This window comes from Tamandua tetradactyla, chromosome 6, assembly GCF_023851605.1.
Source record: "Tamandua tetradactyla isolate mTamTet1 chromosome 6, mTamTet1.pri, whole genome shotgun sequence".
NCBI classification, from domain to species: domain Eukaryota; kingdom Metazoa; phylum Chordata; class Mammalia; order Pilosa; family Myrmecophagidae; genus Tamandua; species Tamandua tetradactyla.
In genome coordinates, this window is record NC_135332.1 from 100070279 (window position 1) to 100085635 (window position 15357).

At 42.7% G+C, this 15357-nt stretch overlaps 1 protein-coding gene and 1 pseudogene across 1 annotated transcript; both read right to left on the bottom strand.

The window, feature by feature from the left end:
* Positions 1-1379: 1379 nt before the first annotated feature.
* PENK (proenkephalin) lies at positions 1380-6899 on the bottom strand. The gene is made up of 3 exons (XM_077163200.1): positions 6722-6899; positions 6214-6351; positions 1380-2358 (listed from the first exon to the last, which is right to left on the bottom strand). The coding sequence occupies exons 2-3, from the start codon at positions 6346-6348 to the stop codon at positions 1696-1698; spliced, it is 798 nt and encodes a 265-aa protein (XP_077019315.1). The 5' UTR covers positions 6349-6351; positions 6722-6899; the 3' UTR covers positions 1380-1695.
* A 1358-nt stretch (positions 6900-8257) lies between these two features.
* On the bottom strand, positions 8258-15357 carry LOC143686777 (large ribosomal subunit protein eL15 pseudogene; annotated as a pseudogene).

Consider the following 15357-nt stretch of genomic DNA (forward strand, 5'->3'; position numbering starts at 1 on the left):
GGGGAAAGTCTGATGATGCTGGGGTGGCATTTCCAAAGGAAACAAATGGCTAAAGCTCGAGTGCCCATCGCTCCTTATTGCTTCCTTGCACTGATTTCCAAGTGCCATTTGCCTTTAATCACCTGCTTACACATCTGCTTCAAACAGTTAAATTATATTACTTGGATCTCTGGTTCAGAAGAAGGAGGGCTCCTAACACTCCAGCTGGAAGGGAAAATTAGTTTACCCAGGACTAGAAAGGTAGATGGTGGTGGAGTTCTGTGGGTAGCAGGACCGAGACCTTTTCCCATCCATCAGGAGTAGACAGGCATTCTGTTAGTACTGGAACCCTGGCCAAGTTGGAGTGGAGAGGACAGCTGAAGGGCTCTAATAACTGATACGGTAGCCTTGATAGACTGAAGACCAGAGACTCATCCTTAGTTTTCCTGAATTGCTAAGTATTTTTTTCTTTTTTCTGATGAACACAAGGGAGAGAATTGTTGGGGGTCCTGGAAAAATGGCTAAGTGGACGCAGGTTGATTTGTAAGTAATTTTAATTAGAAAAATGAGGAAATGTTACATTTCTGGTACCTGAATGTTGTCCCAAATGGCTTCATTCATATGAAGTAGTTGTAAGCACCTTGTGTAATGAGAGTGTACTTTAAACATCTGCTATGACCTGTACAAAACACTCAGAACACTTTTCCTGATTATCTGGTCACCAAATTTCATCTGTTCATTCATATATATGTATACTAGGTATTGGAAACCTATTATATTCCTGGTGTAGGGTTGTACAACAGTAGACAGGATATAATCCCAAGTTCTCTCACTTCTTGGTAGTAACTGGGAGGGGAGATGGGAGCTGTAGGAGAAGGGACATTGGCTACAGTCAACAAGTTTGAAGTTTTAATTCCATTTCTGTCCTTCAATTGCTGGGCAACCTTGGGCCAACCACTTACCCTTTCTAGTCTTCAGTTTATTCTCTGCAAAATGTGGCTCAAAATTATGCCTGAATTCCTATCAACTTTTACAATGCTTTGCTGAAGAAAAGAGATATATACATCAGGATGTAAATGTAGGTTTCCTTTAGATAAGGCATAGCCAATTATGTTAGCTATGCTGTATGCTTTAGCTTCAGATATATGATTCCCAAAAATGATTGTGGTAATATATTCTGTCTTGCTCCAATTTGTTTGTTCACCTAGGATTTTATGTATAAGGAATTAAATGAAGATGCATTTTGCAGACTCAGCTGTTGGAATAGAAAGAGGCCAGTTATTCATTTATTCTTTCAAAAGCAGATGGTTTTACTATCTCTTTGTCTAGGCTTTATCATGGAACCCCACAGGCTATGGAAGCCTTCAAAAAGGAGAGACTCACAGGAATATTTTGCAGGAGGGTAGTGGGTTTATTATATCTATATACAAGTAAGCACTTATTAACGTTTTGTTGAAAATAAAGGAGACGGTAACAAACATTATTTTAGCCTGAAAACGAGATAACTGCAATAGACCAATGCTGAGCTCAAGGCTCTACAAAGAACACAGAACCTGACTGAGATGACAGCTTTCAAGTTGTATAGTTATCCTGTTATAAAGCAAACTGTAGAATGCAAGCAACACAGGACAATAAAACACAATCAGCGAGGCCCTTTCTCACTGTGGGAGAGAGGAAGGCTTGCTAGGGCCTGGGGTCGCTGGGGAGCAAAAGGTGTTAAAACCTCATAAATCCTCCATATCTTTTCCCCATTTCGGGAACTTCTCTCGAGTAACTTTCACCTTCTTCATCGGAGGGCAGGGAGTCGGCAAAGCGCTTCAGGAAGCCCCCGTACCTTTTCTGGTAGTCCATCCACCACTCGGGGCGACCCACCCTTCTCATGAAGCCCCCATATCGCTTCTGCAGCTCTTTGGCTTCATCGTCCAGTTGGGGGCTCCTCTTCAAGCCTCTCATGAAACCCCCGTATCTCTTGCTCACTTCTCCGTCGCTGTCGTCGCCCTCCTGGTGGTGGCCGCTGTCGCGGTTGTCCCCCGTCCCCAGCAGCTCTCTCAGCAGGTCTGAGGAGTTGGACAGCGCATCTTCCTCTGCACCCTTCTTCATGAAGCCCCCGTATCTCTTGGCAAGGATCTCACCCCCATTGGCCTCTTCCTCTGACTCCACAGGATAAAGCTCATCCGTTTTCTTCATGAAACCGCCATACCTCTTCATGAATCCCCCATACTTCTTGGCCAGCAAATGACTCTCCTCCTGTTTGCCGTTTTCTGGGAAGGTGCTGGCGCCGTCTTGAGAAAACTCCACTTTGTAGAGCTGCAGGAGCTCCTTGCAGGTTCCCCAGGTTTTGAGAGAAGGCAGTTTTCCTTCACATTCCAGTGTGCAAGCCTGGAAAAATAACTCGATTTAATGATAGAAAGAGGTTTTCTGGATTTTATTGAGTAAATGCAAATTTTCCTGGACCATATTGGCCTTGCTTTGGTATGGAAATTCCCATTTAATGCAATCATCCCCATTTTCTTATCAAAACTTCTCATCATACTGGACAGGCAAGTGAAATAAATGAAAACTGAAAGGGAGGAAGTGGAGAGAATTAACAGAATTAAATGAGAAATCTGTCTTTGGATTTTGACAGGTTTCAATATTTTAAACTATTTTTTCCCACCCAATTTTAACATAGATTGGCTGCTTTCAGAATCTGATTTTAGTGGCTAATTTTCCGTCATTTGCTCAATTTTGTTTGGGATTTTTCTAACCCAAAAGGAGAGATTTCTCTACCTTCTCAAAATTCCTTTTATCATCTTAGCTTACAGATAAAATCAATACTTGTAACATAATGCTTGTTTCCTTTCTTGTATTATTATTTTACCTGAAATACTATCTGATATTGCTATCACTTTCAGTCTTTCAAGGAAAATGACAATTTCAAAATAAGTATGGAAAGACATTCTAAAAACTCAATTTAAAGCATATGAATTATTTGTATTCTGATATATGGATTTTCTCAGAGTAGATACGTTTTGCTTTTCTTTATTCCTTGGTTGATTAAAACAGATCTTATCATCTTCAACCAAATGTTTGTAATGGTGAGGTCTCATATAAAATTATGCATATTCAAGTATTCAAATTTTTATATCTACCCGCCTCCCCCTTAATCATTTAGTTACTGGTGTGCAGGGAAAATATTTTCCAATGACAATCACATTATTTAATTAAATAGGAATAATCAGCATGCAGTTCTTTCCTTTTTATTATACAATAATTAAATTCTAATCATTGTAAGAATTAGGCTATATTTTCTAATGAGCTTGTTACGATTCTCTTCTGTTCAACATGTCACTTGGGCACAATAAAAAGAATCATAATTGACATGAATATTTATAAAATGTTTATATTATTTCTTAGCCTTTCAGGATTTTTCATAGCCTCCTAAAGTCTATTTATAGAATACAGGTTAAGAACCCTTGATTTAAATGAAAATATCAGCTTTTCTTACTATTTTAATATACTGACTCCTTAATTGATAGAAAACACACATCGTGTTATTTTCGAAATGAGAAAAGTCTTTTTATTCATGCAACAAATTCTTTAGGGTACATGTCTAATCAGCTCTAAATGATTATTTAACCTCTGTGTCAAAGAAAATGAAATATGAGTATATTAAAAACTAAAGATAATCTAATTAGAACAGTTCTGTTTTATTCTTGATGCCTGATTAAAAATGAAAATGTCATTAGTAAACTTCAGATGTTCAAGTGGCAATAATATTTCCATTCTAAAATAATCTTTTTGCCAAAATCCAATGTTGAGTATTTTATATATGTTTACCAAAAGGCATTTTAAAGTAAGTGATTTGGGATTCCGTCGAAATAAATAATGACAAATAATCAGGATAGCACACACATATTAAAGAAATGGTGTTAATTTAAATGTACCTATAGCCATCTGTGCATCTTTTGTAATATCATATACTGTGTTCTGTGGTCAACATCATATTAGATGGTAAATTACCCTTACTAGATGGTAGATTCAGTTTGGACATCAGTGATGGCATGCTGGCTCATCCATGCATACCCACAGATCCAAGAACAGGCGACTCACATGGGAGAAGCTCAACAAATATTTGTTACATTGATTTTACTACATATTTTGGCTAGGCAACCTTATTTCCCATTGTCTTTTGCATCCTAGCTAAAATTCCAAAACGGCTGTAATTCTAGCAACGTAGCCATTAACAAAGGCTTTGTCACTGAGAAAATAACCACCCTGAGTAAAAACCTCAACACAAAACGCATCTGTTCCTTATGATTCAAAATGCCATTTTACAAGACAGATATTTTTATGATTCATTATTATCTTTTTTCCCAAACTGCTTATTCTACATGTGCCTGCCATACCAGAATCTGATTAAAAACAATAACAAGCTACAAAAATTCAACAGTATAAAAAGGAGTGAGGACAATTTTGGAAAGAGCAGTTAATCCCCCCCCCCCCATCCAATTAAATAGTGAGAGGGGATGGAAAAAACAGAAAGAAATCAGTTTTTGGTGATATCTAGGGAAGACCTATGTACCAGAAAAAGAGCTCTGTTCAAATTCCTCAACAATGGAAAGAAAAGATTAGCAGCAGTTTGGTAGCTTGGTAAAATCAGCAGATTAAATATAGTATTTGAACATGCACTGTTAAATGTCAATTATATTAATCCATGGAATCACATAATTTAAGTAAACCTGATACTGTTTTGTGGTCAGACTGTGTGATTTTAAAAATTACACTAGAATCCACCTAACCTTGACGGGAACCGCTACGAAAAGAGGTTTATAAATGGCTGTACTTTGCATATGTCCAGCAGTGAGCAAAGTGTATGGGGTTGGGAGTGAGGTCTTCTGTATGTATGTTTTTGATTTCTCTCTCTGCTTCTGTGCATATAATTCTTTACCCTAAAAACCTGTTTGTAGTCACTTGCTCAATTTTAGGTATGACTTAAAAGCTCAGGTCTACAGCAGAGAGAAGAAAGGTGGATGAAGCATATTATTTATTTATCTAAGGGGGAATATTTTTCTCATAGTCTGAATATAAAACCTTACTATGTGTCTTCCTCTGAGACCATTTCAGCACATGTGAAAATAAGTGGAACAAATTAATTCAAATAAAACAAACATTTAATCTGAAATATATGCCTCACATATTTTTGGGATCCTTTCCATAACTTTCTTCTCCATTTTATGCATCTACTATATACATAAGATTTCTTCAAAGGCTTGACTGGAGCCTCAGTCCCTGGAATAATAAATAATTCTCTTTTAATTTATCACAAAATTGCATCAAATTGTGAAGCAAGTGCAAAGGAGTTATTTGGGAAGCTTGGTAAAAAATGAAAGTATCTGGGCTCGGAAGCCAAAGATTCTCATTAAGAGCACCAGAGGTGATCTGGGAGCTTGGATTATGATTAGAATGAGAGTTGTTTTGTCACTAGCTTTTTGTTCTAAATCCCTTGTGGTGTGGTTTCTCTATAGACTGTTGCAACCTCTTCAACTGGCCACCTTTCCTCTCCCGTGCCTTATTTTCATAGAAGAGTGAAACTATTGTCTTAGTACGTTTGGCAAAAAGTACAGTTAAAACAAGACACAAGCCGAAGGCCCGCCATTACTTGCCTATAGGACCCTTGCTGTCTACTGAGCTTGCCCCTTCCTCTCTCTTTGCCCCTTTCCCAGCCCCTTACTTTTTTCCTACCACAGGTAAGGGCGAGAGCTTGAAGGACTGAGGTTAAAAAAACTAGAGAAATGAAATCCGAAAAGAGACCACGTAATAAAAACCGACAACACTGATAACGCCAGATTTCCCCTGGGTGAGTATGCGGGAAGGAGAGGATGGTTGGGTGGGGATGGGACCTTTAGCAGGGGTATGTTGGGAGTTGGAATGAACAGGCATCTTCCAGCGGCCCTCTGAGTCAACCACCCAGTGCTCTCCGAGGTGCTGAAAGGAGCACACCTCTGGGCATCCGTACAGTTCGTGTGGAGACACAGCCGCCCTTACCTGACCTTAGGCGTAGGTCCCTGAAGCTGAAAACTAGGGTGGGACTCCGTCAGTATTCCAGGAACTGACGGGACACCTGGGTCCTTAGGGGTCCGCCCTGCCGCGGCTCGGACCAGGTGGGACCGAGATGCGCCGCTCAATGGGCCGTGGCAAGAAAGACCGCGGATTCTTGCCGCGATGTGCTTTACCTTCCCGTGTCACACTCACCAGGGGGTTGATGTCGACCGGGCGCGCCAAACGGCTGCACGACGCACAGTCCTGGCTGCATTCCGCCCGCACGGGGGCCAGGAGTGCGGGGCTGAGCGCCAGCAGCCAAGCGCAGAGTCTCAGGAACCGCGCCATGGGCTGAGGGGAGAGAGGGACACACGTTCCGAGGCTGCCCCGGCCCAGAGGGACCCCTCGCCGCGGCAGCGCCCCCGAGGGGTTCGATGAACCAGAGCCCTTAGGGAAGTCCTTTGGGGAGGCCTGGGGACGGCTCAGCTCGCCGGCGGCTACCGGGACGGCGCGCTATCCAACTCCCGTTACCGATTCTGGAAAGAACGCCCCAGATCAAGTGCGGGAGCCGGCGCAGGAGGGGCGACATTGATCAGAATCACAAATAGGGACTAGGAGAAAGTTGGGGAACCCCATGCAATGGAACGAAGAACAAGTCACAGCAGGCGAGATGGGTCCCAAATGCACGCAGCAAATGCGAGCTTTGGGCAAGTTCACTCACGTCGCCGCTTTTCGAATGGAGCAGGGCTGGCCGGAGAACGCGGGTCCCAGGACCGACTCTAGAGGGGAGAGAAGAGGGCAGGTGAGGAGGGCGCGCCTGGAGCAGCGGACCGGCGTGGTTCTCCAGGTCGCCGTCCTCCAGTTGTTGCGGGGCCGCGCTGCGGGCGGGGCTGCGAGCGCCTGCCTCGCGTCGCGGTGGTGGGCTGGCAGAGGCTAGCGCCACTTTATAATTAGCTCCAAACCGCAGGAGGCGAGCGCGCCCCAATCGCCGGAGGGCTGCAGCTGACGCAGGCCCTACGCCAGCCAGCGCGGCAGCCAGCGGGAGGGGGGCGGTCGTCGGAGACTCACCAACCACCCCCAGGGCCGGGTCGGAGTGGTGGGGGTGGGGGGGGGGTCGCTTGGTTGCCCTCCTCCTGGTAGATGAAGGGCTTGCCTGCTAGGAACCCAGGGTCTTTGGAACTTTTGGAGGGAAGCAGGGGTGGGATCAAGTCACTGAATTGCAGCGTGGGAGCGTTAGAGGGGCGCGTGGACTGGCTTAGATTTCTGGAATGTGCTGGCCACTCTCCTCGCTGGTGTCCTGCCCTTCCCCGTGTCCTCCCGGGCGTTCTCGCTGATCCCCGTCGGCCCAAACACAGGCGACTGTCGTCACTTGTCCAATCGTCTGTCCCCGCCCTTGCCTCCAAAGTCTTTCAGGCTGCGTCTAACAGCGTCAGGCGCTTAGTAGGCGCTTAATAAATGGTTACGAATGACCGAAACTTTCCGACAATCTTAAAGTCTGTTGGGACAGAGCTTTCCACTTTTCCTGTAAGCGCAACTCCGGGTAAGCGTGGAAGCAGAAGATGCCCCCTACGGACTGCGCGCAGCCCAGCCCCAGGGCGCGAGACCAGCCTCTGCCGGAGACGGGATGGGGTAGTGGGGGGCGGAGACCTGCTTGGTTCAGCAACTCCGGCGGGACTCAGGGCATGGGCACACGCTGCCTCGAGCGTACTGTCCAGGGCCGCTGGGCCGGGGGTAGAGGTGTCCTGGGGTGTTAGTGAGAGGGGGTGACGCGGTGGCGGCGACATGAGCCATTCAGGAGCGCGGCGGCGAGGAGAGACGAGGCACACGGAGAAGGTCGAGCGTCTATAGTAGAGACTGGAACGGGCCATCGAGACCCACTAGGCCCCTTCCTGGTTCTGCAAAAGATTGCCAAGTGGCAAGGCCTCAGTTTTCCTATTTGGAAAATGGGGGGCAAAACCAGTATGCGATTCAGGGTCCCAGAGAAACTGAAACGCAATAATGAGGCACCTAGCATTGTGCCTGTCAATAGCAAACTCCCAAAACGGACTTCTAACCATCAGCCATCCTACCGACTGTCTATCGTACATCTCTGCTCTATTTATTCATCCATCTATACATCTGTCTATCTCTCCTGACTCTAGGGGAAAAAAAGAAACTGTCCCGGAGTCCATACATCAAGAGTCCCCGGGCTTTACCGTGTCCCCCTGCAAAACAAACCTCCGTTTCAAATGTCGCGGAATGCAGTGGAACCGCCCAGCTAGTGCAAAGCTCGGGCCGTGCTGCATCCCCCAGTTCGGTCGCTGGAGGGCAGCACTCTCCTGCGTAGGCTTGGGCCGCCGAGCACCCGGTCTCCTAGGCTCCGGGCACTTTTCACCAGGTCGGCCCCGGAGGCAACCCTGCAGCCAGGGCGCGAAACCAGAGCGCTGGCGGTGGGAGGGGGAACATCCAACACAGCTTTAAGGAACCAGCTCTGGCTTCTTACCAGAAAAGAACAACGTTTCCCTGGACCTTATAGGCTCTTTACATAAGCTCAATGATGGTGTTGTCTTAGGAAAGGAAAGGAAAGCTTCCACCCATCTTTTCATGATCCTTTAAACGTTTATTAAGAACGAATAGACTTTTATTAAAAGGAAAAAAGTTGGTACAGAATTAAGACTCAAAAAGGGAAGGAGTAAACGTCTTCAAACATTTAATCCAAAAAATTCTGATTCTCAGGCAAAGAGTGAGACACCAGCCTTCTTCTGATTATGGAGTCCCAAGTATGAGACAAGGGGGATTCATTCCAGAGACCTGGGGATGCGACCTTTAAAACTCTGATGACAGTGCTTTACTCAGTTCTTAAGTATTCTGGGAGTTGTGCACAAGGGATTAAAAAAAAGGTCTTATTTTTGCCCTCTTCCATTGTTTCCAGGATGGAAGATGCCTAAATTGAATGATGTCTTTCAGGTATCCCTGCTCCCCTCCCCTCCCTGCCACCCCAACACACAGTTTATTACAGAACTCTATTTCTCTTTACTCCTGGCTCTTTAAAATAGTAGGAGTGGAAACAAGACAGTTTTGCACTTTGGGGATTGTGTAATGTTTCGGCACAAAAGCACTATGTTCTAACATTTCAGATGTTTGGAATCACGCCAGAGACAGGGGAAACTTGCCTGTTTTCAGTTACAATCTAAGTGCGTGTTTTGCAAAATGGGATTCTGTGAGCTGGGCATGTTACCATGAAGTATCACTGTTCAGGGATTCATTTTCAGCCTGGTTCAGAACACGGTAGCAGAGAGGCTTTTGAGTGGAGTTGTTTGGCGTGAGATATTTTCACGGTGTGATAAATCCCCATTATAAAGAATGCGAGTGCTGGTACATTCTCATTTTCAAAAATTCAGGAACTAGAATTAACTTCTTGGAAGACAAAGTAACCTGGTACAAAGTTGCTTAAAACTGAGTTTAAATAATAGAAATTGTGTTGGAGGGAGAAACAGTGGGAGACTGGGAGAAAGGCGGGAGGGAAAGAGAGAGAAAGAGAGAGGGAGAGAGAGAAACATCAAAACAGTAGGGAAAGGAAACTAAACAGAACACATCAAACATGGCATTTACATACTGTAAAATTAGAATTGAAATACAGTCCCTCAATCTATCCTATAACTCTCAGAGAGGGAAAAGATTTTAGAATAAAACACAGGTAATTTTAGACTCAAGCACAGGTAATTAGACCATAAATAAAACAAGTTATAATTTGATTCATTAGATTAAAAGAAGCTATAGCTATGAATACAACCAATATAGGAATTTTTGAGCAGTTTGATTTTTTTAAAAATGACTTTTGGAATTGTCTTCAAGCATTTTAATAGCAACATCAGAGAAACAGCCATGTTAAAAAATTGTATTGTTTGTGTGGTCCAAAATCTATTTTGAGTTTGAATTTGATTTTGTTTTATTGTTTTCCAAACCAGATTCTACATCTCACCTATAGGACCTGCACTCATTAACTAAATTAATAAATGAATAATATTTAATTAGTTACTATTCATATTGCTAATTAAATTGGAAGCAACTACTAAGGAAACAATTTGTGCAACTGAAGCAATGCTAGAAGAGAAGTTCTTAGAGGTTTTGAACAATAATAGATCACTGGAGCAAAGCAGTGGTTCAAAGTTACAAACTTCTTGAGGGAAGATCCATATTATAAAGTTTTGCAAAAGCGGTTGTTTTTTTGAAAAATATTGTTCTTTGTAATTAGACCTTCCATGGCTCTCATGCTTATGGGGTGTACTAAAGAAGGTAAATGTCTTCATAAATTTGTATAGAGAAAGAACTCAAAACCTCAAAGATGCTCATTTGCAACTCTATTGTTACTCTTTTGATATCTATTTTGTTGAATATAGATATCAGCAAAGAGCAAAGACCAAAATACTTTTTCATGAGCGTGGATCTTATAAAAATTAGCCTACAGAATGTGTTTTGTGTGCAATAAATGAAGGCAGAGGAGAACAGAAGGGTCAAACACATCTTTTTTCTTCTCTGAAGCTCTTATGTGATGGTAAATTTTGGAATAGCAAACTCAAGGAAGCATCTTGGCAGATATCCTAGAAACTAACTTCTTAATGCATGATTGTATTGTGGAAAGCAATTATTTTGCTATTAAGGGTGATGAATAGAGAATGCTAACTTTGATTCCCTTTGTCCTGCTATCAATCGATTGTGTAATCTTGGAAAAGGAGTTTATGCTCTAAACTTCTCTTTTCTCATCTGTACGATGGGAATAATAAATCTGATCTGTTCCATGGATTAAAAGAAAAATTACTATATATACTGTAGGTATTCAATTTATATTAATGGCCCTTTGTATTGTGCTGTTTTAAACTGGAAATTAGGAGGCAAAATGCCTTTTTTTCAGATCCTGGACTGCTGTGTTCTTTTTTTTGTGATTTGATTGGCTTAGTGCAGCTTTCAAGTAATGAAAGAAAGTGAGTAGAGTATTTTGATAATAGTTGAAAGTAACAGGCTGTGGATCCCAGGCTCCAAATCAAAAGTTATGATAGAGCAATTTATGGTAACTGCATAAATAAGCTACTTCATAAAATCATAATAATATAGTCCTGGAAAGAGGACTTCTCCATAGAACACACAGTCTTATCATTTGTTATTTTATATGGATTCCATTGTGCGACATTAAGTGTCAATGTTCTTGCATGTAGCAAGGCAAATTATGTGAGAACAAGATGTGGTAGAACATTTGGACCAGGTCACTGGGGCTCAAGAGAAGGGTAGGGTTGGAACAAGTGGAGAAGATAGGAGAGAGGACAAAAGCAGGGAGTGAGAAGGAGCTGTCATGGTGCAGAGAGTAAGGATGGGGAAGCAGCCTGACATGATGTCTTAGTTTCCCAGGGCTGCAAAATTGGTTGGCTTAAACAACAGGAATTCATTGTCTCACTGATCTGGAGTCTAGAAGTCCAAAATCAAGAATTCAACAGCCCATGCTATCTCCCAGTGTCTGTAGTGTCCTGATGCTGGCTTACTGCAATCCTTAGGGCTCCTTGGTTTACATCTCTGCTTCCTTGCATGGCAATCTGCCTCTTTCTCTGGCTTCCTCTCACTCTACTTCTGTGTCCAATTTCCTTTGCTTCTAAGGATTTCAGCCATGTGGATTAAGGCCCATCCTGGTTCAGTTTGGCTTCATCTAAATTGAATCATCATCCAAGATTTCACTCACAAATGAATTCATACCTTAGCTAATAATTTCTTCAAAGATCCTATTTACAAATGAGTCCGCATGCATAGGACTGGAGTTTAGGATTCAACATAGCTCTAGGGGAACCTAATTCAATCCACAACACTTGGTGTGCTGGTTTGAGACTGTTGTGCATCTCAGAAAATGCTATTCTTTCAGTCCTAATCCACACTTGTAGGGGCAGACCTACTGTTTGGGTGGGATCTTTTTGATTAAGTTTTTTCCATGGACATGTGACCTACCTGATTGTCGGTGGGAACTTTTGATTAGCTGGTTTCCATGGAAATGTTTCTCTGCCCATTCAAGGTGGGTCTTAATCCACTTTCTGGAGTCCTTTAAGAGGGAACCATTTTGGAAAAAGCTCAGAGCCAACACAGACGGAGACATTTGGAGACACAGAAGGAAAATGACGCTGAGGAAGCTGTTTGAAACCAGAAGACAAAGAACCAGCAGATGCCAGCCACATACTTTCCCAACTAATAGAGGTTCCAGATGCCATCTGCCTTTCTTGAGTCAAGGTATCTTTCTTTGGATGCCTTAGTTTGGACATTTTTATGGCCTTACAACTGTAAATTTATAACTTAATAAACCTGCTTTATCAAAGCCAATACCATTTCTGGTATATTGCATTCTGGCAGTATTAGCAAACTGAAACACTTGGTAAGGCTCTGCTTGGTATGGGGTTGGGGGCATCGGCAGTGGAAACAGGAGAAGGAAAGAGATTCCTCAGCCCCTCCTGGTGGGTGGCTGCAGCAGACAGGGGTGCTCTCTCAGTCTATAGATTCACAGATATGGTTGCCTGGGATATGCGGCAGAGGAACAAAGCAACCTGAGGGCTGAAGTCTCTCTGCGATCTCTGATCACTGTTGAGGGGAGAACAGCTGGCCACATAGGGCTGTTGACATACTTAGATTATGTGGAACCTGCTATCCACTTCCTTCTGCATTTGCCACTTCCATAGAAAGCTCACCATAAGAGCCTCATGACCCCAAGAAGTCTTGTTCAGAGATGGGATGAAAAGAAATTTCTTCTGTTCCTCTTGCATGTTGTGTTTATTTGTTTAGCTTCATGTGCCCCAGAGAAAATGCAGGAATGGGGCAGAGGGGGTGTGAAGGACTACCTCTCACCATCTGCTTTGTTCCTCTCATCGTTCTCTCCTAGAGGATGGCATGGACATTTTAATACCTTCATCAGGGCATATGCATCAAGGCAAGTGCTCCTGCAGCTTCTTGCCATGAGACCTTCCACGTATATTCCAATCCCATGTGCTTTGCTTTTGTATTTGACATCTTCACATAGCCTTAGGAAGCTTGTTTCATTGACTTGCCCTTTCTCTCTCATATTGTCAGGTTTTGACTCTCCATTGCTTCTTACATGTTAGTGTATAAACTTACTTGTTTTTCTCTTAATTTTACAAAAGTGCACTTTTCTCATATCTGTCTTCATTTTCCTCCTGGCCCAACTTCTTTCCTAACTCTCTCCTCACAGCTAAGATCATTGAAGAATTGTCTAGCTTCCCTGTTGGTCTGCTCCTTCTTCCTCACACATGAATTCCTTATTCCACTGCAATTTTGCTTTGGCTCCTGCTACACCAGTGAAATTACACTTGTTAAAGTCACCAATAACCTTTTAGATGAAAATCCAGTGAACCGTTTTCAGTCCTTATATTACCTGTCATATCTGCAAAACTAGACACAGTTGTCCAGTCCTTCTTTCTAGAAACTCTCTCTTCCCCTCTGTTCCTGATGCTGTTTTGTCTTACTGTGGTGGTGGTTCATTTTTATTCTCACGCCTGAACTTTTCTTCTTTTGTGTAACCCTTACTTGGCAATGTTACCTCTGGTTTTGTATAGCACTTAAATCTCGTCTAAATTCTCACATTCTGCTTGGGAAGAGCTTTCCACTTTCAGGCTTGATCACACATTTGTATATTAATTATTCCTAAATCTCTCCAGCTCGAGTTCCTCTTCTGTCTACATGAACATCTCTCCATGCACGTGTGCCCCAGATACCTCAAAGTTTAGGGTGTCTGGGGCACATGTATTAAACAACTTTAAACTAATACATGGGGCCTATGTATTAAACTACTTTAGTCATCTATCCTTCAAATCTGCCCTTGCTTCTGTATTCACACTCTGTGAGTGCAGACATTTGGAAACCATCTAATTTCCGTTTTAATTTTAGCCATTCTAATGGGTGTGCAGTGGCATCTCATCGGGGTTTTAATTTGCATTTCACTCGTAGCTAACGATATTGAGTTTCATTTCATGTGCTTTTTGGTCATTCATATCTTTTGTCTCTACAAATATTTTGACCATTTTTATTGGCTTACTTATCTTTTTATGATTGAGTTGTCAAAGTTTTTATGTATTCTGTCTACCAGTCTTTTATCATACATAGATAGTGAATATTTTCTCCCAGTGTGAGTCTTGCCTTTTATTTTATTTTATTTTATTTTCCCAGATCTTAAATGCTACTGATGGTGTATGTTGAATATATGGTGAAAAAGAGTAAGGATATCTATCCTTCTCCCATCCTACAGATTTCCAAGCAAATTCCAATAAAAAAAAACCCAAAAAATCTTTCCCTAATTTTCCGTCTAACCAAACTCCAAAAACCAGCCACTTGAGAATAAACCTGGAGAGCATTTTATGCCACCAATAAAGCTGTAGGTTTTCATTCACCAAACAAATCTACCCAAGAGCTACTTTCAGCGCTCTTCTTTTAAAGAATTTATTTCACACCTATACCACACACAGCATGGGCATTTTAAAACACTGACATAAAGCTCCCTAATAAGATAAAGCAAAACCAAATTTGTTTATATTATTAGAATAAAGATACACCATCACTTTAAGTAGTGTTCAAATATTATTGTATTTTAATTTTCATAACTTGACTATATATAATATATATACAAAACAATCTGCAGACAACTACTGTTTAGCAAAGAACACTTAAGTAGACACGACTGTCCTAAATTGTTTATTACTTGTGAATTTTACAAACATTACTTAGATTTGCAGGAAAGGTGGAGCTGGAGGGTATCGCGCCTTCTCCAAACTGCACAGCGAGAACCGCCGATGGCGTCGTTGGAACTTGTGGCCCTTTCCAAGGCCTCGGCTCTTGCGCCTGCAGAGGTCAGTTCACGGATCTCCCCGTGCTTGTGGACTGGCTTGGTGATCCACCGAGTGCCAGGATTTCTTCTGATAGCTTAATGAAATGGATCAATGAGGATAACTTCAAAGAATTTGTGTGTGGAATCTTCACCCACCCAGTAAGAACTCAGGACTCTCAGCGCCCCACAGTGGCGTCCTGCTCCCTCCTTGGCGACAGACAGAAGGCTTCTAGCAAACCTCAGCTGGTTAACACCATGATGGACAGGCATTCCATAGGTTGTATCCTTAGGAATCCGGCGTTTGTGGCCACCCACGGCACGCTCGAATTGTATAGATGACGTATCCTTGCTTGGCCTTGTATCCCAGTGTGTGCGCGTTATCCTGCAGGACGGGACGGGGGTCCTGTGGCGCGCAGAGAGCTGGTAGTACTGCTAGCATTGGACCTCAAAAGGAAGTGCATCGCATCGGACTGTTTCTTCCTCCGTAGTTCCTGTATGTACTAATAAGCACCCAT

What these genes read in the sequence shown, in the direction of transcription:
- PENK (XM_077163200.1), bottom strand. Translation starts at nt 6,348, where the DNA reads ATGGCGCGGTTCCTGAGACTCTGCGCTTGGCTGCTGGCGCTCAGCCCC. An exon ending in CGGTCGACATCAACCCCCTG is followed by an intron (nt 2,359 to 6,213) that starts GTGAGTGTGACA and finishes TTATTTTTCCAG; the next exon opens with GCTTGCACACTGGAATGTGA.